Genomic DNA, 24,028 nt, shown 5'->3' with positions numbered 1-24,028 from the left:
TTGACGAACCTGGGAGAGACAAGCTGGTTTGACGGCGACTCCGGTTTGGACTGGACTTGACATTTCAGAGAGTGCCTCGGCTCTCTTGACTTATTTCCAGAGTTATTTTCGGAAGCACTGTAAACTGACGTACATTATTCATCATGTGGAGCAAGAAGGAGCATCACTTGAGGACAAACCAGTCACAAAACACTACTCTGAAAGGAACAAACTCCCTTCCTACTGCTTCTTGGGTTTTAAGACGACCGGGTCCAGGGAGTTACTTTGCGGGCTCGTATGGGAATCGCATGGTTTCTGGTGCATCAGATATGTCGTCGTCTTCTAATCAGTGAGATTTCCTGATTCTGAATGTTACAATTGTGATTCGTACGATGGGGCGACAGGCCTCAGTGCGACCCACCAGCCCGAGGTTCCCAGCAGAGATGTTCTCATCAGAGCAGCAGACTCATACCAGTCCACATGACTTCACACCATCGATGCGCTGAGATAACACGTCAGGATTAGCACCTCATCACGTCCCTACGCAGTTGCGTGCACCAATTTGGGCGAATCCTAACTGAGGAACGAGAAGAGGCTATGGCGGCAATTGCCAAAATGGGGGGGATTAAAAACCGCTGCCGGGGTGACGAATGAATATCTGCAGGATGATTCTTGCAACTTTACTGTCATTAGTTGGCAAACACAATGTCAACTCGCGCTTACCTACACCGTCAAGCTAATGCTAATGTTATGAGAGAAATTAGCCATTTCATACTGTGTTCTAACAGCGTGAGAGCGAAATAGAGAGAGTGACACAACGACAGCAATCGACGTAATGGGTCTGATGAGCGTGCAGCTGCTGGTTATAGAGCGCTACTGGCATGCCACGCACGCCAGCGTGCATCATTTTTTTTTCTTCTTTTTTTGTGAGCTGTTTCATGCCTGCGCATCAAAAAGGGCACAGCTGTGTCACCGGATAACCACTTTCATCCATTCAGCCGCCGCATCTGCGCTAACGCTTTGTGCTATGTCATGAGCAACCGACATCACAAGATCTTCAGGCTGTAATGTTCACTCACATGCATACAGAAAGTTTGTGTATTCGCACTGAAAAATCACATCAAAAAAGGCAGACGAAATGCCTTTTGACACTGAACTTATGTGCCATCAACCAAACAACTTGTTGTGTAACTGCTGCCGAGGTGCAGCAATGCCATGGCATGCCTGCAAGCGCTGTGCATTGCAAAATTATTTTTAACTATAAAAATGTGAGCTTAATATTAAAGAGGCTACAACAATGCTTTAGTTGTATCACCTTTCCCCCTTCTGATCAAGCCACAGCTTTCCATTGTAGCACGAACGGATTTTGCCGATTTTCAGCCTGATTTACATTGAATCCAGCAAGAAAAGGCTCCAGGCTACTTCCTGTTTGGTTGTTTAGCAACCAATGCCAAATAAGGTCTAACTGTACTTCTGGCAGTAAATGCTTCGAAGACACGTTTTTCCCATATTTCTCCTGCTGGACTGGTGCACCTCCTAGCCGAGGTTTGTTTTGGGTGTGGTTACATCTGCACTCTACATATTCAGCCGCAAAGGTAATTGGGGCAATAATGACTTTTAAGTCTGATGTTGGGCGTGCGCAGTTGAGATAAAAGCATTTTAAATACTCTGGTGATTAACAGTGGCATTTGTTGGTGTTAATAAAGCAGCAAAAAGTGAGTGACGGAGCAGACGCCGAAGCAATTGGCTTGCTCAGCCCGGCCCTTTCCAAATAGGTATCGTTTTAAAAGGCGATTAAACTGGAATTAGGCGGCAACTGGTCGAGTCTGTGCACATGAAACCAAACGAGGAGGAGTTTTGCACAATTCACCGGCTGACAAGAATAAAAGAAACTAACAAATTAAACTCAACAGAATTGAATCCCAAATGGGTACATTATAAATTCAGAAGATAACTGGTAACAATAAATAAATAAACTGAAGTGTTGTTAACAACACTGCCAAATTTGAATGTTCAAAAAAAACAACAACAAAAACATCCGGGATATTAGAATGAGGCTTCAAAATCATGAGAATGAAGCCACTCCCACTCCGCATTCCAATGCTGTGGGGGTGTCTGTTGAATAAGATGAAACCACACCACACTCAAATGTCAACTGTCAATCAAATACCACTTCTACTGCGTAGAAAATGGATGCTACTTTATCTACTGTCTTCCTTATGTCTCTACAAAACTACATTGTCCTCCCCTCCTCCTTCTCTCCGTGACAAGCTCATGGCTGACGACGAGGTGCCATGCCAGCCCAAAACCCCTGTTCACGTGCCACCTCTCATGTTAGACTTTCATTCCATGAGGTGCACACAGTCACAGCCAACAACAAGGTGCTCTAAAGCGGCCACACAAGCAGACTATCCGAAGGGAAGATGCATTCGAGGGGTGGGCATAGCTAGCAAACTGACTCCACGTCCCAATTGTCCAAAATCACAGCCGTTATTTATGTGTATATATATATATATGTACACATACATAAATATATACACACATACATACATAAAAAAAAAAAAACAGCACGCCTGCCTCAGCCTGTCGGGCAGCTGAGGCAGATGCGGTGCTCCATGCCCTTCAGGCAGAGCTGGATGTTCAGGCTTCACTAGACCTCCTCAGCAACACAGACGCACACCCAGCACACACGCGCACACACACATTGCCAGAAGAAGTAGAACAGCCTCATTGAGCGGAGAAATGTGAAGAGGATTTAGGTTATGTGTCTCTAATTCTATGGAAGTACGCAGCTTAAGGCTTTGTGTGCGTGCGTGTGCGTGCGCACTGAACACTGGAAATGACGAAAATTGCCATGGCGTCAGCATTCGCTTGAGGTATGGTGTTGAAAAAGTGAAAACTTCAAAATGGCTTCCACCCCTATTTTCTTTCTTTCTGTTTAGCGCCAACGTGCTGCACTTGGGCATCTATAAAACAGCTCTGTGGTTTGCATGTTGGTTACACAGCTATAGTATAAATGTATCCTTCACAGGCAAAATGAAACTTGAGCATTTCATACATTTACATTTTCCCTCCATAGAAAGCTCTCTGGGTTTCATCTTGGTTATATACTTCTGGCTAAATGCATGACATTCCAAGTTAACTGTCCTGCCCTCATCTCATCTTTCTCCTCAGCCCTTACAAGGTCCCTTGTCCTCATCTGCCTCACCGGGCTATCTGTGCACTTTCCAAGTGTCATTTGTAAAGGTTGGGGCCTAATTTGCAAAAACCAGGCGACCAGAGGAAGGCTGCCAAAAAAAACATCCAGCTGGCTTTTCCGAGAGGCTCCAAACTGTCACACAGGTAAGCACTCTAGCATAAAGATGCCGCTTCGAATGATATAACGGGACGAGTGGGGGAGTCACGCATAACCGCCGACTTCCTCCTCCTGGTTAAATTATTCACCGTGTGACTCCATCTTATGTAATTTAGCGTGAGCAACCAAGGACACCAAAAATAGATGATAGTGTTGCCTGTTTAGTCTAGTCTATGCTGACATTTTAATTTGTATTAGTTTTAGTCTTGCTCAGATTGTTTCTAGTCCAGTAAAATTCTGAGCATTTTAGTCTTATTCTCATTTTGGTCAAGTTTGTCCATGACTATTTTAGTTGAGTTTTAGTCAGAGAACAGATGATATTTCAGCAGAGATGCCAAATTCAGGTCCAGAAAGTTAAAACCACAGTTTGGCGGGGGGAGGCATTTACCAGAAATTCCATCTTCTTCTGATCAAAAAAAAAGATATACTGTATCGCTCATCAGGACTTGGGGAAAGGGGTTGTCACCCAGAGAACAGAAATAAAACGACGAGATTTCATGACATAGCAGACGTACTTTATTTTGTAAATCACATTTAGTCTCGTTTTAATTTGTCAACCATATGACATGATAGATTTAGGTCCAGTTATCAACACATGACCAACAATTTGCATCTCGTCTCCCTTATGTGATTAAAGTCTCGTTGACGATATTTTGTCCTAATTTTTGTTGATGAGAGCAATAGTGATGATAGCCAAGGATCCAGAAATGGGGAGGGAAAAAAGTACAATCTGCAGTTTGTGATGGATTGGACACTGGTTATGAGTCATATTAGTCGTGTAGGCTATAGCATTCCCTCAAGCTTTGAACGTTATGTAAATCTCCAGTGTCAAGAGTACATGCTAGGACACGCATGCAGACACTACTGTTGTTGTGATGCTCACTTAAAAAATGTCCATCTCGTGTTTTGTTAACAATTTGGTATAAAACTAACAAAATGAAGCCGAGCAAGGATTTTTTTTTCATGATGGGAAACAGCATGGGTCTGCCAGAGCCATTTATTTATTTACAGTGGATTGACACACCTTTTGAGGTCCACTATTTGAGGAAATACATGAAATACTGTAGCTCTTATTTTGCACAAATCCCTCCTCCTCTCTGAGGAAACACAAGGTCAAGCTCCAATGCCGCAAATAAAGGCCAAAATCAAACAATTGGCAGTCCAACCGGTGCTCGATGTGTTGCGTACAACGTGTTTAGTTCTTATTACTGTACCTCCATTAGGGTGATGTTTGCGCCCGTGGCGATTATGAGTTTAGCAAGTGTGAGGGGGGAACCCCAGCAAGCACACTTAATGTTCCTCTTCCCGACACTATTCTAATCCCATAGTGAATTTGAAATGTAGCCATCTGCCGCCCTTTATTTACCTGCCCTACATTATCACACAGTGAAGGCTGAGTGTGTGTGTGTGTATACAGTACCATGTTTCATGCTTGTCATACAGTAGTTGTGCTGCAAAAATACACAAGTAGTATACCTGCAGTGGAAACGATATGGCCATGACATATAAAACAGTTGAAAGGAAGCTTAAGCATATTATCAGCGTTCGACGGAAATAAGAACATCGCATGCAAAATGATGCAAAAACACGCACTCCGATCCAGAATGGGGAATGTGTGATGCCCACCCGCTACTACCAAGGACAGCTGCCGAAGCGCGGCGAGGAAGCTGACAGCCATAACAACAGCACACGCTCCGGCCCCGCAGATGACAGCTCTCTTACCGCATGAATGAGTCGCCACAGCCCGGATCGAGCCAAGCCGAACCCCGGTTGTTCGGACACATTAGGCCGAAGAGAGCGTCGCCAATCCCGCCGGCGAGCGTTCGCTTTCTCCGCTTTTCTCCTCCACCACCATCAACCTACTATTGACTACACTCGCTCAAAATAGAATCCAAACACACGCCGGCACTCACCTGCTCGTCGCCGAATGGAAGAGCTCACATGTCCCGTGGCTTTCTCCGGTTCTCTCCTATGCGATTGTGGCGAGAGAGGAGTCGGGTAGAGTTACGTGTGAGCCAACGGCGCCATGTTGAGTCTCCGGGAGCAGTTCTCCTGCTGTGCGCCACATCCGGGCCGCTCGGAGAAGCGAATTAGTGGCCGGAGTGGGGCGTTGAGCACCGTGGGAGAAAGTGTAGGTGCACCTGTGTTAGCCCCGGGGATAAACTCACCCTCTCGTTCATTGAGAAGCCTCCTTCCCTAAGTGTGAACGCGGATTGTTGCCGCCATGTCGTCAGCAGCTCCTGTGCTTGTGCTAGCGTGATGCTAACGCTCCATTCCAATTACATTAACGACACGTACCGGGTTTAGTGCTGACGTCACTGTTGATTAGCATGCACAGGTTCGAGAGTTGAGCTTTGATAACCTTAAAATGTACAATTTGACTCAACAGGGCCGTCATAACTCAGCTTTAAAATGACATTTGGCTTAAACTGGAGTGTAAAAAACGACAGAAAGCGTTTAAAAGTGAAGCTGTTTGATCGCGTGACGTCATAGAAAAAAGATGACGGCGCCATCTCGTGGTGTATTGTGAAAGTGCGGCTAAAACGGAACCTACTGAGACTAAAAAAACGCAACATAAAAATATATAGTATACTGTATTTAAAAAATCGAATAAAATAGCAACTTTCGATACATTTTGCTAGAGTCATGAAAGTTATTCTATGTAAAATAATTTTTAACATTTAATTTACATGTATCTTTGTATTCATTCTATTGTTTTACTCATTTCATGATCAGTTTAGTTTTTCTATTGTTTTAAATTCTAATTTATTTGTTAATATATTGTATTTAGATGTACATTTTGATGAAGGGTTTAATTTTTGGTTATTCATTTTATGCAGAGTGGTCGTTTTTAATTTGTTCTGTGATTTTAATATGTATTCTATTTCTATTTCAAAATGTTTATTTTACTAATCTAATCTTTCTATTTACATTTTATATTTACCTCAACTGCCTTTTTTAAAATAACCATTTCATGTTCGTCATTCAAAATCAATGATAATGCATCTGCTTGTTTTTATACAATTAAAGGTCACCCAGTAAACATGTTGAAGAATTCCAAGATTCGCTGTAATTTAGGACTTTTTTTGTTAGCGTGTTGGCTAATCTAATAAAGATGCGCACAGACAAACCGATGCCATTGTCAAATCCTGAGTGTTATTTGTCATGTTGTTACCTGAAGATTTATTGCAAACGTATATGGAAGCAGGCGCTTGTCTCACTTGATATGGTCATATCACATTTCGCTGTAAATTACTTTAGTTGTTGCCATGCCAATGGTGACTTGTGAGAATTAAATGTCAATGAAAAGGCACAAAAACAAAAATTGCACTGTAACAATAAATGACAGAAAGTTGCACACAAATAAACCCTGGTGGGAGGTAATCAGCACATTAGAAATATTTATAAGGGAACCCTGCTTGGATAGGAACGTCATCTGTTTTTTTAGGGGCGGGGGATTTAATAGATGCGTTGAGGTAAAAATGCACTTACGTGTTATGTTCATGTGTCACACGAGCAGGGCACTCCTGAAAAGTGGGCATGTCCAGTGAGTGAGCATGTTTTCGTGTCTATAAAAGTAGATTTTAGTTCTGCCTGCTTGACTGCTCCCAGCCGACTCAAAGGCATAAGCAAGTACAGTACACTGCAGCCTGCCAGCACCTCCAACACCACAGGTAAGCGTTTGTTACATACTTTTGATTATTTTGCTATAGACCTTGATGCTCAATGACAAAAGGTCATTAAAATACAGTCATTTAATATTATATAGATTAAGATGCATGGTAAAATACTGAGATGACTGAATCAGAACTGTTTCGCTTCCCTTATTTCCGTACAAAAGAGTGAGAGTTGCCTCTGGTATGGCTGACAACCAATGCAAACTATATTGAACATAATATATGAAGAGCTCAAGAAATATATCAGCCAGCCTGTCATAAAGAGACCATACAGTATCATGAAGTGCTGCTTTAATATGGGCTAAAAGAATAATAATAATGTGATAATAAAAAACTTCTGTCCCAGCAAGGGAATTTGTAACATTAACAAGTAAGCATTTTTATTATAATAGGATTAAAACAAAAAAGTTATACAAATGTAAAGGTAAATCTAATATACAAAGAAAATTGTTTTTAAATATAAGTAGTCAAAAATATATTGTCAACAAAACGTAATACGTTTGTAAAAAAACAAATAATTTGTTGAACTACTAAGTTTCTTTTTATTGGTAAAAAGTTACATTTAAAAAATGCATGGAACAATAATTGAATTTTAGCTTTAAAAACTATTTAATCATGTTGCTTTATTAAAATCAAAAGCAGATATTTTGGCAGTTTTCTACGCTGTTATTTTAGGCGAGCTAGTGTAATGTGCTAATCTCTGTATTTATGTATCTTTTCGCTTTATACGTACATACTTAAACCCTAATTTAATTAGCAGTCACAAGGTCAAACAATGTGCTGAAGTCAGGACACTCACGTTGTTGACTTGTCCTCACACTCAATGATCCTCTGTGTGAGTCACCGTCCTTCCTCAAGTCATTGGTTCGTTGAGGACTTTTAGTGCCACCACAGCAACATTCACTCAACTTGGGGAAATAGGCGAGCTCACATCGTCAATCGCATTGACGTTAGTCTTTGATAAATGTACTCTTTCATTTACATTAAGAGTTCAGGATAATTGAATCTGCAATTAATCTCACACTATTTAGGATCTTCGAGGAGCCGCTTATGGTTTTTTTTTGTTGAAATATCAGATTGCACTCCGTCAAACCTCACGTTAACATTTTTTGCAAACACTGAAGGCAGACTTTTCAGTGTACCTAACGTCAACCTAGAGGTGTTTTTGTAAAAAGTACACAGTTGTTGTTGAAATTTTTACACAGATTTTTGGGAGCAGCTTGTTTTGCCCAGGCAGCATGGATGTAAGTAGCTCACCACAGTATCAGATGCAAGCACAGGTAAGAATATTTGCTTATTTCCTGTATCTTAACATGAATGTTGATGCTTGTGTCAATGTCGCACCGTCAAGTTGGTGTCCTCCATACTGTCAACCCTCTCTCTGCCTCGTATCTCCATCCTGGCCCCCGACCCTCCACCCTCCACACCCTCTCCTCCTCCTCTACCTCCTTCCCCCCTTCAGCATGCTGACGTTCTGTGTGGCAGCTGCCCGCCTGGTTCTGCCCCACAGACTAGCGCACTTTGGCCAGGCCAGACGCCTGGGACCGGCTTCCCCAGCTGGCCTGCGCAGGCCACCCAGCAGATATTGCCCACCCAGCAGCAGGTCCAGCCCACCCAGCAGGTCCTGCTACATAGTTCAGACTATAATTTTAATGATGTCAACATTAAAACGCCATCAAAATGCATGTATTTGTTGCGTTCATGTTTCAGGCCTCGCAACCTGCACCGTGCTGGACCGGGCAGCCTAACACTCCATGCTGGTTGGGGACTCAACCGTTGCCCGTCTCTGGACTCAGCCCCCTTCCGGTCCCACCTCAGATCCTAACACCCTCGCCTGCCCCACCTGCAAGCATGATCCCTGCTTCAGCTCCGGCTCCAACCGTGGCTCCGGCTCCGAGTCAAATCTGCCAGCCTTGTTGGCCTGGCCAGTACCAGCCTGCCCAACCTCCGGTTCAGGCTCAGGTACCCTTTCAGGTCCCGGCTTTATCTCCAGTTCCTGTTCCAGCACCCGCTCCCGTTTCCGCCCCTGCTCATGCTCCAACTCCGAGCCTCCATCCATCTTTGCCAACATGGACTGCCCATCCTGGTTGGCCTTACAACCCCGGACAGCCAGGATGGCCCGGACAGAACCCGGCCCTGGTGCCGAAACACTGGCTGCCGCCAACATCAGGACCACTAGTAAGTAACAATGCAGAAAAAATGATGAGTGACTTCCGTAATAATGCTTTTGTTCTTGGTTCGGTTTTGATGTTTAGAGCGTACCATACAATCTAAACCTGGCTCGAGGTGTCTACGACAAGATGATGATGACCATTCTGGGCCAGATAAAACCTAATGCGAAAATGTAAGTACTCCAGGGGAAGATTACCGCACTCTGAAAAGTGCTGGGTTAAAAGTAACCCATATTGGGTGAAATAGCCAGGCCAACGCTGGGTCCAAATGGGACCGAGCCAATGCTGCGCTATATTTATACCCAGTGTATTAGGTTGAGGATTTCACTTGGTACGTTGGGTCAAGATTTTGATCCAACAAGGGGTAAATACTATCAATGCAGATGAGTTAATGCTAACAAGAAACTGGTTACCAAGTTATTAGTAGGCTCCCCAAGAATCTCCTAAAAAGACACAAAACGGCACTTATCCTCTCAAATTTCAACCATTTGAGGTATTCATCAAACAATATTTTCATAGGTTCACTATAAACTTCCTACGAGGCAATGACATCGCCTTCCACATCAACCCTCGCTTCGGTGAAGGGGGAAAGCAAGTGCTGGTGCGTAATCACAAGGTGGGCGAGCATTGGGGTCCGGAGGAGAGGGACCTGAAGGGACCCTTCCCCTTTGCCCTGGGGAGCCCCTTTGAGGTGAGCTAAAGGAAGAGTTGCAACCGCCTGGTTTGCACATGAGCTCAGACACATGACCCCTTGACTGACTCCAGGTTACCTCTCCTCGGGTTGAATGTCAGGCTAACGTTTGGCTGAAAAGATGGAAAGGGTTGGAAAGGCGATTGGGAAAGCTGATCCTAGATCAGGGAAATGACGCCCCACAGGGAGACTCCTGGAGGTCAGTCGTGGTCTCGTGTTGTTGCTCAATCGCCTCACTAACCAAAACAAAAAAGTACAATGGATCTGCCAAAGTCAAGAGCATAAACAATTAGGACTTTGACTAACCTCATACATCTATGCAATTGTCTACTAAAATAATTTCGAGCTTTTAGGCCGACTGTACGTGTTTCCATGAATATGAAAGACAATTTAGCGTTAAAGAGAACAGGTTTCAAAATAGTGGGTCAGCTGGACCAGGTGGGGCACTTCTACAGTTGCTCCTAAAGTAAAATGCTCACTGATTTTGTGTGTGTGTGTGTGTGTGTGTGTGTGTGTGTGAGCGCGTGTGCGTGCGTGCATACATTTTAGATGAAGATCTTGTGCACACAAGACTCCTTCCGCGTGGCGGTCAACAACATTCCGTTGTTTGAATTCCGCCACCGTGTCCGTGAGCTCAACCAGATCAACAGAATCAACATCCTGCATGATGTCGTCCTCACTTATGTCAATGTGGAGACACTTCCATAGGACTGCCTCACAAAGTCATCAATTAATGAACATAACATGATATTGATATATTTCCTAACTGTGATTAAATGTGTTACACGCTCCTTCACCATTAAAGCCACACTAATATTGATGAATGTATACACATTATATTTAAACAGCTTTGTTTTCAACGTGTGCATTCTACCACTTATGAATTTGTATGAATGTTCTTTAAACAATTAAATAGCCTCCAACAGAATGTTGAGGTTTCTCTCAATTTTTGATTTTCAAATGTAAATTTAATATGCTCATTTTTATGTTGGTACCAGTTAACAATTAACATTTCCGCTGAATAATCGTTTATCATAATCGGCATTAAAAAGAAATCCCTATCAGTTGGGTCTTTTTGTAATTACGTGTATTTCTTTTTTTTATGTTTATAATTTATATGCACAATGGTCTACCAATAGGTTAAATATACCATCAGTATCTTCTATCAGTATACATTTATTAGACGTCTGTGCGATGTGAATGTTTCCTTTGCCATCATCAGGATGATGCTATTTTTTTGAGATATTGTGCAGCCCCTACATTAAAAAATTATCCTAAATATAAACAAAAACACAAAGAAATAAATTAATCAATGTTCTCCCATTTCATGGACTTTATATGTACAATGCACATAGAAACAATCATCAAATCCACAACATCAAAAATGTTGCACAATTTATAATATTTTTTTTTTCACGATTAAGTTTCTGATTGTTCTATTTACTTTTAGCTAAGTTCAGGAATGGGCAGCCCACTATCGTCAACTCCCACATACTTGCAGGCCGGCACCTGTGGATTCCCCTTGTTGCGCATTTGTTTTAAATACTTTTGTTTTTGTTTTTTTTGTTGTTGTTTTTGTTTTTTTTGTAGGGTAGCCAACCGCCTTTTTGTGGAAAACAGAAACTGGTTTTCCGAATTTGTATTATAGTCTGTATTGTATTAAAAAGACAATTTCAACATGTAAAAAACAAGTGAAAGAGAGCTAAGGCAACAACTGTCATCTAGAAAATTTGAGCAACCATCGGAGTTTTGATAACAGAAGCTGGCCTTCTGTTTCACATCTTGCTCTCCAGCTTTCTCTCAACTGACTTGAGCAAGAGCTCTGCATACTGCTCCAACAGAGCCAGGGCTTTGTCACCTTCACCTTTGACCTCTGCGCCCCAGGGGGCACTGTTGGGTGGCCAGGAACCCGGCAGCAGGTCCAGCTCGGCCTTGGTCGACGTCAACGCCCCAGACAAAACCTTCACCATCTCCTGACAGACTTCTTCTCCGCAGTCCGGAGAGCAGTGGAGCACCTGATGTAAACAGAGATAAGTGAAAGGAAAACCTGCAGTGGTCACAGAAATAACATGCATCTGACAATAGTATTAATCAATAAAAGCTTAATCAATGATTATCAATTGTGGTTCAAAAGAATTCTTTAGATATGAGAATTATTTAGATATAGATTTATATTATTTCAATTTTATTATTTCAAAATATATTCTTCTTCGGCGTAGCTACCACCATCACCACCACCTCCATCCTCCACTTTTTATAGGAAACACGTTTTGGAGTGGCACTAAACAGCTTGAAGCCTCTTTGAGGAATTGTAACTGTCATATCTGCCAAACTGCTGCATGTTGTGAATTGAGTTGAGTCACTGTCATTATACAGCAACAAAATCAGACAACCGCCAGCTTCCATCTTCAAACATTCTCTCAGGGCATCACTGTATAAACGCACACTGACCTCGGTGTAGAGTGTGACGGTTCGCCTCAGACTGCAATGAAGCTCACTCGCGGCCTGCTTGCACACTTCCAAAGTAATGGAATCACCTGCAGAGTAAACACGAGTAAAAATATAACGAATGGAACATTATAACGACACACACATTTTCAAGCTATGTCTGTGCACACTGTTGTGAAAAAGTGAAGAGTTGTTCTCAAGAGAATACAAACAACCCAATAATTGTTGACTGCATTGCAAGTCCACTCACCGGCATGGCACTGCCGGGAGGCCATCGGGGACAGAGAGGTTGAAACGCAAGCTTGCGGCGGCCAGTGCGAGGCAGAGTGACGACGAAAAGGACCAAGCGGAGTAGGAGGTAGAAGGAATGGAAAAGGAGAGCTCGGAAACGACAGGTCGGCGGAAGGAGAAAGACCTGGATGTGCGAGTGGATGTTCCACCACCACGGGGAGCACTTCAGGTGGCGAGCCTTCGGAAGTCAACACTTTGTTCTTCTCTGCACACATAAAAGAAGAACATAGATTCAAAAAAAGGAACAAATCCGTGTTGTGTTCCCAGCAGCCACATTTGCCTGAAACAGAGGGCACCGTGGGATTTGGGGCATTTATTTCCGAGTGTATTCAAGTCTTTTCAAGGCCTATCATGTATTGCTGACAGGGTGCCGAGGCTCAAAGACGCACTATATTTCAGCACGCCGGTTACCACGGAGGCCGGTATGTTCTTGGCCGACCTGTTACGTTCTGATGAGGTCCCTCGCGTTCATCAGGTTTCTATTGACGAAATATGGCAGCTGACTTAGGAAGTGGACTTCCACAGCAATAACTGTTTGCCCATCCCATCCCCCGTTTTGCCCGTGGTAGGCTGAAATGGATCTGCAGTGCCCGTTGGGAAGAACATATTTTGTAAACGTAGCCTTACCTGTGTAGGATGCGACCTCACACGCTAGTCCCACGGTGGGAGAGGAAGCTTTTGTTGGACTTCCCTGACAAAATGAGCCAGCTTTCAGCTCCAAGCTACGTCGAGGGCTGAGAGGCTGCTTGGGCTGAGGGATTCGAGAGGACATCGGCGTGACGGCAGCGAGGGGATGCCAAGACGTCTCTGCTACGTCCAGATCCCCCCAGGACCTACGGGCCTTGGGGAAGTGGGGGAGGTCGAGGCCGATGTGGACGCCCTCACCCACGGATAATGAGCGGCTGCTTTTGGCCATGGAGCTGGCTGTGGGGTTCATGTAGGAGCAAGGAGACTGCGGCGAACCTGGCGAGGGCGAAGACGCGCGCGCGGACGAGGCTTTGAGAGGGCCTCGGTCCAGGAGGAGACACTGGGGTCTTTTGCACGATTCCTTATTCTCACAGGGCAGCGGAGATCGCGGAGCTGTGGGGAGGAGTAAGTCGTTTTTTTAAAACTTCAATGTAAACGTCGTCTACTCTTATGAAATCACAGTGGAAAGGTAACGTACAGGCGATGGTGAGGTTCTGAACGGACTGAGACTTAGGCAGACTGGCGTTGCTGTCAGGCACCGGAGGTTTGGATGGCGGCGTGGAGAATCTCCAAATGTGGGACCCCAATGTGGTCTTCTTCTGGGGTCTCAGGATGACTGTGGAGTCTGTGACGAGCCTAGTGAGACAAAAAATATATTATAATAATAATAATAATAATCAGAATTTACTAAATGCCACTTTTGAATTCACAATCTCGTGACATCTTACTTTGGCCCCTGGGAGACGCTCGGGGACACAGGGCTCTTGTCCTCTGTGGTACTGCTCTGCCCGTTTTCCATCAAGGGGCGCACTTTGGACACAGGAGGCTTGTGGGAGAGCCCGTGGGCTGCTTTGGAAAACAGAGGCTCTCGCCTGCACGCACATGAGCAACGTATAATGTGAACTGTCTTGGAGGGGCAAATCACTTTCTGAAAGTGGTACTTAAGATGAACTGTGAGACATGTTTTTGTATTAATTTGATGTATTTTGTTTTAACTTAGAACCTGTATCTCTGTTGTCTCTCAATTTTGATAAAGGTATAGAATTTTTACTTCATTTTTGTTTTTTTAGCAACTTCACCCTTGAGGGCGAGACACCGTGCCTGTCATATTGAAACGCATGATAAAAGCAGGTGTCCAATGGTCTTTCACAGCAATGTAGTTCAAATTTATATGTTATTAGATTCGACCTGTACCTCCTTGAAGTGGTGCTACGTACCTGCTGTGATCTCCTCTGGCCAGGAAGCGTGAAGAAATGCTGAGCCTCAGGACTCTGCTCAGCTCGGCTGCAAATCGCATGCTAACTACATTAAAAAATAACCTAGAAAAATCCATAAGCATTAAAGATCATCCTACCTGTGTTGCAGGCGTCCGCCAGTGTCTCAAAATTCTGCCTGAGGAAATCTTCTTGTCCGGCCTCGTCCACAATGGCCGCCTTTGCCTTTGCTGCCTCTTCTTGCTCATCCTCCGAGCTGCCCAGGCTAAGGGACGCGTTGTCTGCAGAATCTGTTGATGGTTGTTTTTAGGCTAAGCTTCACGCAAGAGTTCCTTCTAATTTTACAAGTCTTACCATCCAGGATGCCATCGGGACTGGTTCCTCGGCTGCCATAGCCCATCGAGCAGGCGCTGTCTGGGCTACAGCTGTCCTGGCTCTGTCTGAGCACCTGAGGCTTCCTGTGAAGCGAATCAATTTGCAGGTGTCAATATTTTGTATGGTGCTTTTGGCGGCATTATGAGATTGTGTACAAACATGCTCGTACCTATCTTGTAGCGCCGCATCATCTTCATCATCCTCCCTCACCAGTCCGATCATTTCAGAACTCTCCACGCCTTCAGGCGAAAGCCAATCACAGCGGATGATAGGCTGACGTAAGTTTTTTTTATCGGGGCGATCCGAGCTCAGAGCAGAGTCGTGGAGAATGGGGGTGCTACTGCATGCTTCCGTGTCGGTGTGATTGCTGGGAGTGAAGGTCTCCAGCTGCCTCAGTTCTAACATGGACTTAACCTTCAGCTCCAGAGAGCCCCTACGACGAGACCAGCGACGGCGAGGACGACGTCTGGCGACTGCCGTGGCTAAGTCGGGCTGGAAACAACATGGGGGTGGGGGGCTTTTAAGTAAGCAAAATATTAAATTCTTATTACAAATAATAAATAATATAAATATATATCAGTGCTTCTCAATTATTTTCTTACCACCTCGCATCCCCCAAAGTATGTTAGCTCATGAAAAGATGATACAGTAAGATGCTCCAAAAAGATTCAGTGAAGAAGTGCCTGCCACTTACTTTTGCTGGCTCCCAGTAAGGCGCTTCTCCCGAGCCGCACGCGTCATCTTCTCCGTGGCTGCTGTCAGTGAACGCATTGTTGCTGGAGTCGTCGTCGCGGCCATCGGAGTCTCGATGGACGGCGCCATCCTCGTCGTCGCGCTCGCTGTCTGAGGAGAGCCCCACCACAGCAGGAGCGCTGTGCACCTCTCGCCTGCCCATCAATTGTCACAAATGAAATCAAGAGTTGGCGGAATTTGGGGGGGGGAAAAAGGGGAGGAGAAGGTGAGGTCACCTGAAGGCAGCACACTTGAGTGGCTGTCGGAGCTGAAACAGCTTCTGTTGCATGCTTATGGTCAACTCTGGAGCCAGACGCCATACAAATATGCAGCTATGCCATGGAAACAAAAGAACAATGGGTTAGTACTGAGTCATTAAATTCACTGACAATGTTTTGTCTGGTCTGAAATGACATCCTCACCTGTCCCCTGACACGCTGATCAAATGCTTGCAGTCGTTGGTGAACCTCAGACCAGTCACAATTTCTGAAACATGCAACAAGTGGGATGCACTGCTTGTCTTTGGCTATCTGCTAGTCTAATGTAACCAAATTTATGACCTCACATGGACAAATGTGGTGATGTCCTATATGACTATCATTTATGATGCATTCGAACCTTATCTTAACGCATCCCATTTACAATGTTTTCACCCCTTTAATGTTCACATTCTTATGTGTCACCATGTCTTTTACCTGAATGGCCAAACATGGTGGCAACACACTCTCCAGTGCGAAAGTCAAAGATGCTGATGTTTTTGTTGGAGCAGCTGGCAGCCACGTACTGACCAGACGGATCGATTTGAACCTGCAACACCAAACACACACGCACACTTTATTTGGTACACCATGCACAGGTAATCTCAGATCAGCAGCCCTTCTCACCCTAAGCAGGCTGCCGTCATCACAGAGTGATCCTCTGTACAGTTTCTTCTGTTTGCCATTGCTGATGTTGAAGATCCTGTTGATACAAAAACACCTGACCTTACACGTGCGCACGCATGCACGCACGCATCCACGCGCACACACCTGATGCAGCGGTCCTGGCAGCCTACGGCCACGTGCTTGCAGCTGGGTTCCACGCCCATGTCGTACAGCGTGGTCTTCCTCACCGTGTGGTGGGAACACCTGAACTCCGTTCCTGTGTCGTTCTGCAAAAAAATAGAGATACACATGCAGGTAAATATTACACAGTATATTTTATATTTCACATTCACGTTACATACAAGCACATTCGGGTGCAGGATTCATGCAAAGTTTCTTTTCAGCAAGTGGCCAAAAATAATAATAATTTTTAGGTGTTGTAGTGTCCCCCATTGCTGGATTTTGAGCATTTTCTTTAGGAGTGTGTCCTCTTTCTTTTTGTAAAAAATAATAATAATAAAAAAAACACACAAAAAAAACCCATTCATTTTCTCGTAGAAGAATAATGTGTATTTACCTCCGGTGGGACTGAGGTTTACCTCCTATATCTGTTGACAAATGTTCGAAGCGGTGTTGGCACTCATTAACCATGCTGTGCGATTATGAGGATGCTGGCTGAGGCTGTGCAAAGAGCCCCATAAATCTTAGTGGTGACTAACAAGCGGTTGTTTATCACGCCCCATAAAAGTTAACATTCACAGGCGGCGAATAAGAATGAACACAGAAATAAAAATGGACCCTGATTGGAAAAGGTTTACTGGTCCACACTTTATGCTAAGCTACTTACGGCAGATTTAAGGCGAGGCACATGTGTGTGAATGTGAATGTGCGTGTGCGTGAGAGTGAGTGTACCTACCGTGTGTGCGGTGCGGAAATAGATGCTTTTATCTGCCCCACAACTGATCAACCTCACTTTGCCGTCAATGGCTGTAAGGAAAAATTCAAATTGTTGTATGTTCACAGAATAAATCAAATTATGTATTATACACAAAGTGAACAAAAGTATTGGGGCACAGTATTCCGTCAAAAGGCCTCTCATTAATAAGAACCCTATGATACGTTTTCTTTAATGTACTACAAATGGTGATTTTTTTTTTCCTGGTGTTCCAATCAGGAACAATAAAAATGCCTTATAATGTAAACATAGTCATTTTTTAAGTTATGATCCTACATGCGACGCTAGCATCATTGCTACTTGCAAACGTGACCAATCAAAGGATGACACGATTGATTGCTGCTTTCCTCCTGTCTGTGTTATGTCCCAATTATTTTGTCCATACAATATAAGATGAAGGCACATGTGAGCACGCATAATCAATAGTTATGGATTATTTAAAGAAGTGGTGCGCACAAGGACTAAAAGGTCTCAGTAAGCTCACCGGCGAAGCGTACGGCCGTGATGGAGGACGAATGCTCGTCCAGCGTTTGCACAAGGCCGTAGTCGGAGGTGGCATCTAGCACGTGAATCAGGCGATCTCTGCTTGCTGTGGCCAAAAGTTGCAGACCTGCACGGGAACCAAACTATTCAATACAATACAGAATTCAACTTGCTTGTGGATCAGGAGGGAAGAATGTAGGAATAAAGGTAGAATGGAAGGAGAAAGCGAAACAAGGATGGTCTGACAGGAAGGAAGGAAGGAAGGATTGACATTACACATGCGCGCTGTTGACCTGTTTGTGGTTTGCTGTATTCCAGACAAAGGATTTCAGCATCATGAGCTTCCACTTTAAGAATCTCCTCCATGCTGCTGAGGTTATGGATTCTGAACAGAACAACAAACAAGGCCAAGCTTCATCTACTGTATCAGAATTGTTTGTCACAATAGTAGGCACAACTGTACAATTAAAGGACAGCAAGTGGTGCTTTGAAATACAAATTCAATTCAATCCGTGACCTATCAATTCTCTCAAATCATCTTTCCCGCATTGAAATAAATGACCTGAGAATTCCGTCGCGGTCTCCGGACGCCAAGTGTTTTCCATCTGGGCTGACACAGATAGTGCGGACGCCCACCCTGCTTTCCACCGGCTGTCCATCCGTGTTGGTCAGATTTTCTGCTTCCTGCAAGGCAGCCGTGCTCGTGCCTGTATAGATGATCTTGAGGAGGTCCTTTGACCACAACAACAACAAAGCAAAAGACATGAGCAGTTTTTAAAAAATTGTATTGAATATGTTGTTTGTTTGTTTGTTTTTAAATGAAGTCACACTGACAGTGCTGAGGATGTTCCGAGAATGAACATGGGTGCGCTCATCCACGTGCCACAGTCTGATGGTGCTGTCGGACGAGCAGCTGAGAAACGCGCCGGGCCGCACACTCGCCACCATCTCTCCAGAAATATCCGGAAACATCTGAGGAAGCATTTTGTCCACAATAGGATCTTGTGAACATAATAAAAAAAATGTGTATAGAACAGCCTATATGGGTCAATCAGGATTCATTTGTTGCTTTAAAAAAAAAAAAAATTCCTGACTCTTTATGTATGTGGATTTATGTATTTGTAATGTTATTACGTTGGAATTGTATTGCAATGTTTTCATGAATCCTTATATTTTGATTGCAATTGGATATTTTTTTATAGTCTTTATACATACCTCAGGAGGACAAGGGGAAAAAAAGCATATTGAAACAATTCCTTTTCCTCTTTTTATTTATATCACAGAATGCAGGTTTGCTTACCTCTAGGTCCCAGACACAGGCGGCATGGAAGAGGGCAGAGTGGACCTTGGCCACCCGGGTGAGGTCGGTGACATCCCACACGAACACACTGTGGTCGGCGTATACACAGCTTAGCCAGTGGCTGATGGGGTCGTATGTTACGGCCGTGGCGTCCGGGTAACGGGCATCCATTTGGCTGCAGAGTAAGTGACTGGAAGGAGAGACAGACAGGACGATAGTTCAAGGTTTTTGTCCACCTGTCGCTTTAATTGATGTTTAAAGTGATGTTGTGGAGGTAGGTATGTGTTTATGTGCCTGCCTGCGCTTCCTCACCTGGCTTGGGTGACGGACGCGACGTCTGCTCCGAGCGGGTGTGGTCGAGGCAGTGTACAGACAAAACGTAGGTCTAGTGGGCTGAAGACTCGTACTGTTCCGTCAGCACAGCTGCAGAAGATCCGGTCCCAGGACAGAGACAGTGACTGGGCCACGCTGGTCTGAACAACACGGAGAAGAATAGGTCACTCATATAGTACAGTACAGTAATACTGTTTAGTGTTAGATACAAAATGAAGTGTATGAAGTGTGTACTATACTTGAATACCTTATTGCAAATCGTTTTTACCTGCAGGTCCACCCACTTATCCAGCATCCTGTTGCCGTTGAACTCACACAGCAGGCCAGAGAACGTGACGCAGAAGGTGGACTCGGACTTTTGGCCTCGTCCACAGGCCACGTCGCAGAAAAAGTTGTTCCTCAGCTCACCCAGCAGACCCGAACGGCCCAGCAAAGGCATCGGGGTGCTGGCCTAAAAACAAGACCAGCTCATGATTTGGGTCATTACCCTCCAAATGTACCCTAACATATATTTTATAACCGATAGAGAGCAGTGATTCAGTGCTCGTGAACAAATGTCCAGCACAGGCGAACCGTGCCAGCGTTCGGCTAAATTGCTCTGCACACAAGTTCAGTTACTGCGGTCACACCTGACCAGGTGAAGTGTCAAGAAGAAGAGACACAAATTCAAGTGTGATTGAAAAAAAATGTGATGACTAGGGAGTAATGTGTGTTTGGAATTAACTAAAAGAATAAATCTAATGAACTGTATTATCACTCTTGACTGTATGATTAAAATGACCTAAAAGTATGATTCAAATAAACTCAAGAATAATTAATAGAGACCAATGTATTATTTAAAGATACAAAAGTATGGCTGAAACTAATGTAAACTCAAGTGTGACTGAGAAGAAGTAAAGAATGGCTCAAACAAACAAAATTCGGACTAAAACATATTTAAGTATGGCTGAGATGAACTCAGGTATAATTAATACAGACCAATGTAGGATTCAAATGTGCACAAGTCGAATTGAAACAAACTCACGTGTGACTGATATGAACTCAAGTATGATTAAAACAAACTCCACTGTGTTAAGGCGAACACAAGTCCGATTTTGAGATTTTATGATAAACCACCACAGTCATTAAATGCGAGGTTAATATGCGAGTAGTACCTTACTGGCCTTGCAGTGGTCCAGATACCAGAACTTGACATGTCTGTTGCCCACTGTAACAAAGTAAGAGCTGTCCTCAGAGAAGGACACGCCCGTTACCTTGCTGGACACCTTGTTGGCAGCGATGACCACATCCTTCTGCGATAAAAGGACCGACACGTTACAAACTCAAGTGCTCGTGCAGTATAAAGTAGGCAGTTGCACACATACTTTCCACGCCCAGACGTTAACCATCATGTCGTGCTGGTTGCCCACGCTGACGATGTGCTTGCCATCAGGTGAGAACGCCACACAGGAGACGCCGTATTCATGCTTTTGGAGTTCAGACACCTGCCGGCGCTCCGACACGTCCCACAGTCGCACGGCGGGAAGGTGGCCGCTCTGTGGAAGCAATCGGTCGGAATGTTGAGTTGCTTTTTTTTTTAAGCAAACCAATTCAGTTAAAGTCAAAATGACGATCAAATCGAAGAGAATAGAACAGAAGAAGAAACAAAAAAAGGCTATTCACAAAACAAGCTTAAGTATGATTAAAATGATCTCAAGTATATTATTTATATTATGTATAGCAGACATGATAGGGATAAAACAATAACCCACGATTAGCTTCAATTAAATTAAAGTACAATTAAAACAGACTAAATGATTTTTTTGGGATTTTCCTCTCATTTCTTTCCTTTTTTTTAACTCTGTAGTATGGATCCCTCTGGGTCCGAAATAAAGAATAAATTAGGTAAAGTAAAGCAGCACTGGTGGTGCATGAAAACATAATGGAGACTGTGGTGTTCTGTTCTGAGGTTTCAATGTCAAGGCAGAGTGGAGAGATTACTCTTTGGCTACACATTTGCAAGACTTGTAACCCTCTCACATCTCTGTCACTCGCTCTGTAAGGGATCACTGAGCTATTTCCACCACCTATCGTTTTAAAATGGCAAAGTCAAGGTCAGTGCTAATAGGTGAGATAGGTCGTCCAGCAAGGAGGACACCAGAAGAGTTGGCTCGCATATAGAGAAGACGGTACAATACAAGAGACACCATACTATAGTATCGTTTCCATCCATCTTCCATCATTCTATCCAGTTTTGAAAAAAAATGCAGGTGTCTGTTATAATAGAAATACACTTGGGAAAATTGTTTTCAAATCCGAACAAATCAGACAGCCGCAATCCACAATGAGTAAACCCTGCAAATATGCAAATGACTATATAAAAGGTCTCTGTTCTCGAATTGGCCCAATTAAGAAGCATGCCGATGAAATAATCCCGTTTTATTAAGAGGCAAAACAGGGGCCAACTTGCTCTCGAACTTTGCTCTGCTGTCACAATAACTGGCATACACGCATCCACTTCCACAGTGAAGTCCTTTAATCAGCTTTGATTGGCCGATTGGGACAGATTACGCTGGCACTTTGTTTCCAGAAGCCATAGATGCCAATCGGTGATCCTAAAACAGCCTATAGAAACACTGAATCCTTAATCGACCAGCATGTGCATGTGCACCTAAATCCTGCATGGGATTTTCTCAATGAAACCACAGCATGAAGTTATTTTACGAGTTGCAGTGGTTGACTGCCAAGTTTTATTGACATTACATTTCAAAACATTTTTAAACAGCTTTTATAAATCAATTTATTGTTAGTTGAGTGAATAATTCATAGATGATGACTGACAAATTCTGCTCATGACATTTTTTTCATGAATGCTTTTTTTGTCTGTTTGCGTCCTACAAAAATATTGGCTTGAAACTAGGCCAGGGCATAGCCCGCCTCGCACCCCAAAATCAGTTCTGATCGATAAGCGCCTCACCTCGCCTGTGACGAGGTATTTGCCATCCTGAGAGAAGGACAGAGCCGTGATGGTCTTCCTGCAACGAGGAATATGCGATGTATCCATCATGCGTTGACATTGTCGCTATTTCAATGTAAACCAGCTCACCTTGACGTGTTGATGAGGTGCTGCTGTCTATTCTTTCTGGGGTTCAGCAACACCACAACACACCTACACAACGCACACACAATCAATACATGCAAAATAAAAAGAAACATGCATGCAGCTTTATGTACTGGAATGGGACCAATGTGAGTAATCGCCGTTAAGCTGCTATTAGCTTTGTTCAGTGTACTGTTAAATAACAACCGCAGGATGGATTATACGACACACACAAGAACAATAAAACGAACTAAAGTACAATTAAAACAAACTCAAATAAGAAAGAACTTGTGATTAACAAGCTCAAGTATTACAGGAACACGGGTTTGAAATGAATAAAAGCATGATTAAAATAAACTTGTGTGATTGAAACAGATTTAAATATGATTGAAATGATCTAAAATATGATGGAAACACAAAAAAACAAAACATGAAAAAGTACATATTGGATGAAATCCATTTAAAAGAAAGACACTCCAGTTTGGGGGGGGGGGGGGGGTTGTGCACCCTTCCTCACCCTGCAGGATAAGCCACGAGTCCAGTTTTGGGGTCACAGGCCAGGCAGCTGTTGCCCAAAGCAGTGATGCCAAGAACCTTTTCCAACATAACCTACAAAGCAACACATCAGTCAGTGTTTGGACAAAATACCATTTAAATGTATCAAAATTCGGGCTTCGCAACTTGATGGTGCATCCATTTTAATTATCTAGTCCTTTAAAGATGCAGTTTGTGTCCATTTAATACCAAATTATAACAACATATATTAGATGAGCATTGCCAAATTGCAGTCGAGCTCATAGGCACTAACTCCAGATGTCAACAAACTGGCTGATCATCTATCACTGTGTTGTTGCTCGTTTATGTAAACTTGCCTTGCTGGCCAGGTTGTCCCTGCAGTCTTTCCCATGTTTGTCCGACGGCGAGCTCAGCAACTTCCTGATGCGGCTCTTGATGGTCAGTCCATCACCAGACATGGTGACCCCGGGACCCTCCAGTGGCGGGCCTGGTAGTTGACTTCACGTCGCTGCAAAACAATCAATTCAATGTTTCCTTTCCAGAGTGAGGAAGGAGCGTCTCGCAAAGTGGGATAGCCTCCCTGCTGGCGGGACATGTGGATGCTTAATCTCCTGAGAACGGTTTAGCCGGAGGCCCGCCTGTCGCCTCAACCCAAGCTCCAGGAGTTCCCCCTTGTGATTACATCAATGGTGGCGTTTGTGCCTAATTAATTGACTTGATTGGATTAAAAGGCAGGGAGAGAGGGGGAGAGAGAGAGAGAGAGAGAGAATGGAAGCTCTTTTTGCTTTGACTGTTTTCGCAATTAATATAGTATGAATCTCGTGTCATTATTATTATGAAAATTAATTTGTCACTAGCATCGTGTTGCCATTTGTGGTT

The 24,028-nt window shown here is 43.8% G+C and overlaps 3 protein-coding genes across 13 annotated transcripts in view; 1 reads left to right on the top strand and 2 right to left on the bottom strand.

Annotated features, from left to right (window-relative positions):
- Window positions 1–5,877, bottom strand: part of pak5 (p21 protein (Cdc42/Rac)-activated kinase 5) — a 41,451-nt gene extending 35,574 nt beyond the window's left edge. For 2 of the 8 annotated variants that reach the window (XM_086100061.1, XM_086100062.1), the window contains exon 1: window positions 5,057–5,874. The gene's annotated coding sequence lies outside the window, so the exon portion shown is untranslated. Of the gene's footprint in view, window positions 1–5,056 lie in introns of all 8 variants that reach the window. The other 6 variants (XM_086100064.1, XM_086100065.1, XM_086100068.1 and 3 more) reach the window with 6 other exon arrangements.
- An 808-nt stretch (window positions 5,878–6,685) lies between these two features.
- LOC147187651 (uncharacterized) lies at window positions 6,686–10,801 on the top strand. Of its 4 annotated transcripts, none has more exons than XM_086100614.1 (8): window positions 6,686–7,008; window positions 8,217–8,291; window positions 8,474–8,632; window positions 8,722–9,189; window positions 9,267–9,355; window positions 9,702–9,873; window positions 9,948–10,072; window positions 10,423–10,525. In XM_086100614.1, the coding sequence occupies exons 2-8, from the start codon at window positions 8,250–8,252 to the stop codon at window positions 10,424–10,426; spliced, it is 1,059 nt and encodes a 352-aa protein (XP_085956740.1). In that variant the 5' UTR covers window positions 6,686–7,008; window positions 8,217–8,249; the 3' UTR covers window positions 10,427–10,525. The 4 variants fall into 4 exon arrangements, with proteins under 4 accessions (XP_085956740.1, XP_085956741.1, XP_085956738.1 ...); XM_086100615.1 differs by having other exon boundaries at window positions 6,687–7,008; window positions 9,975–10,072; XM_086100612.1 differs by lacking the exon at window positions 9,948–10,072 and having other exon boundaries at window positions 6,697–7,008; window positions 10,423–10,801.
- A 381-nt stretch (window positions 10,802–11,182) lies between these two features.
- On the bottom strand, window positions 11,183–23,773 carry LOC147187650 (mitogen-activated protein kinase-binding protein 1-like). Its single transcript, XM_086100611.1, has 30 exons — window positions 23,506–23,773; window positions 23,151–23,242; window positions 22,640–22,702; window positions 22,511–22,568; window positions 20,919–21,089; window positions 20,709–20,846; window positions 19,823–20,005; window positions 19,534–19,694; window positions 19,222–19,411; window positions 18,756–18,893; window positions 18,484–18,653; window positions 18,215–18,306; window positions 17,923–18,048; window positions 17,400–17,470; window positions 16,649–16,770; window positions 16,505–16,580; window positions 16,316–16,427; window positions 16,043–16,106; window positions 15,857–15,952; window positions 15,583–15,775; window positions 15,058–15,380; window positions 14,868–14,971; window positions 14,654–14,803; window positions 14,517–14,583; window positions 14,028–14,171; window positions 13,778–13,935; window positions 13,240–13,692; window positions 12,572–12,817; window positions 12,325–12,410; window positions 11,183–11,888 (listed from the first exon to the last, which is right to left on the bottom strand). The coding sequence occupies exons 1-30, from the start codon at window positions 23,605–23,607 to the stop codon at window positions 11,649–11,651; spliced, it is 4,389 nt and encodes a 1,462-aa protein (XP_085956737.1). The 5' UTR covers window positions 23,608–23,773; the 3' UTR covers window positions 11,183–11,648.
- Window positions 23,774–24,028: the final 255 nt, after the last annotated feature.

This window comes from Hippocampus guttulatus, chromosome 20 (genome assembly GCF_054856545.1).
Source record: "Hippocampus guttulatus isolate MCC_2025c chromosome 20, RoL_Hgut_1.0, whole genome shotgun sequence".
Lineage (NCBI taxonomy): Eukaryota > Metazoa > Chordata > Actinopteri > Syngnathiformes > Syngnathidae > Hippocampus > Hippocampus guttulatus.
This window is presented reverse-complemented; position numbering and strand designations above follow the sequence as displayed.

Bases quoted from the DNA above. Each gene is read 5' to 3' on its own strand.
- LOC147187651 (XM_086100612.1), top strand. From the start codon at position 8,250: ATGGATGTAAGTAGCTCACCACAGTATCAGATGCAAGCACAG. The intron at 8,292-8,473 runs GTAAGAATATTT...TCCCCCCTTCAG, and splicing joins AGTATCAGATGCAAGCACAG to CATGCTGACGTTCTGTGTGG. The intron at 8,633-8,721 runs GTCCTGCTACAT...TTCATGTTTCAG, and splicing joins AGGTCCAGCCCACCCAGCAG to GCCTCGCAACCTGCACCGTG.
- LOC147187650 (XM_086100611.1), bottom strand. From the start codon at position 23,607: ATGTCTGGTGATGGACTGACCATCAAGAGCCGCATCAGGAAGTTGCTG. The intron at 18,654-18,755 runs GTCAGTGTGACT...TTGTGGTCAAAG, and splicing joins CTCGGAACATCCTCAGCACT to GACCTCCTCAAGATCATCTA. The intron at 12,818-13,239 runs GTAAGGCTACGT...TTATGTGTGCAG, and splicing joins TGAGGTCGCATCCTACACAG to AGAAGAACAAAGTGTTGACT.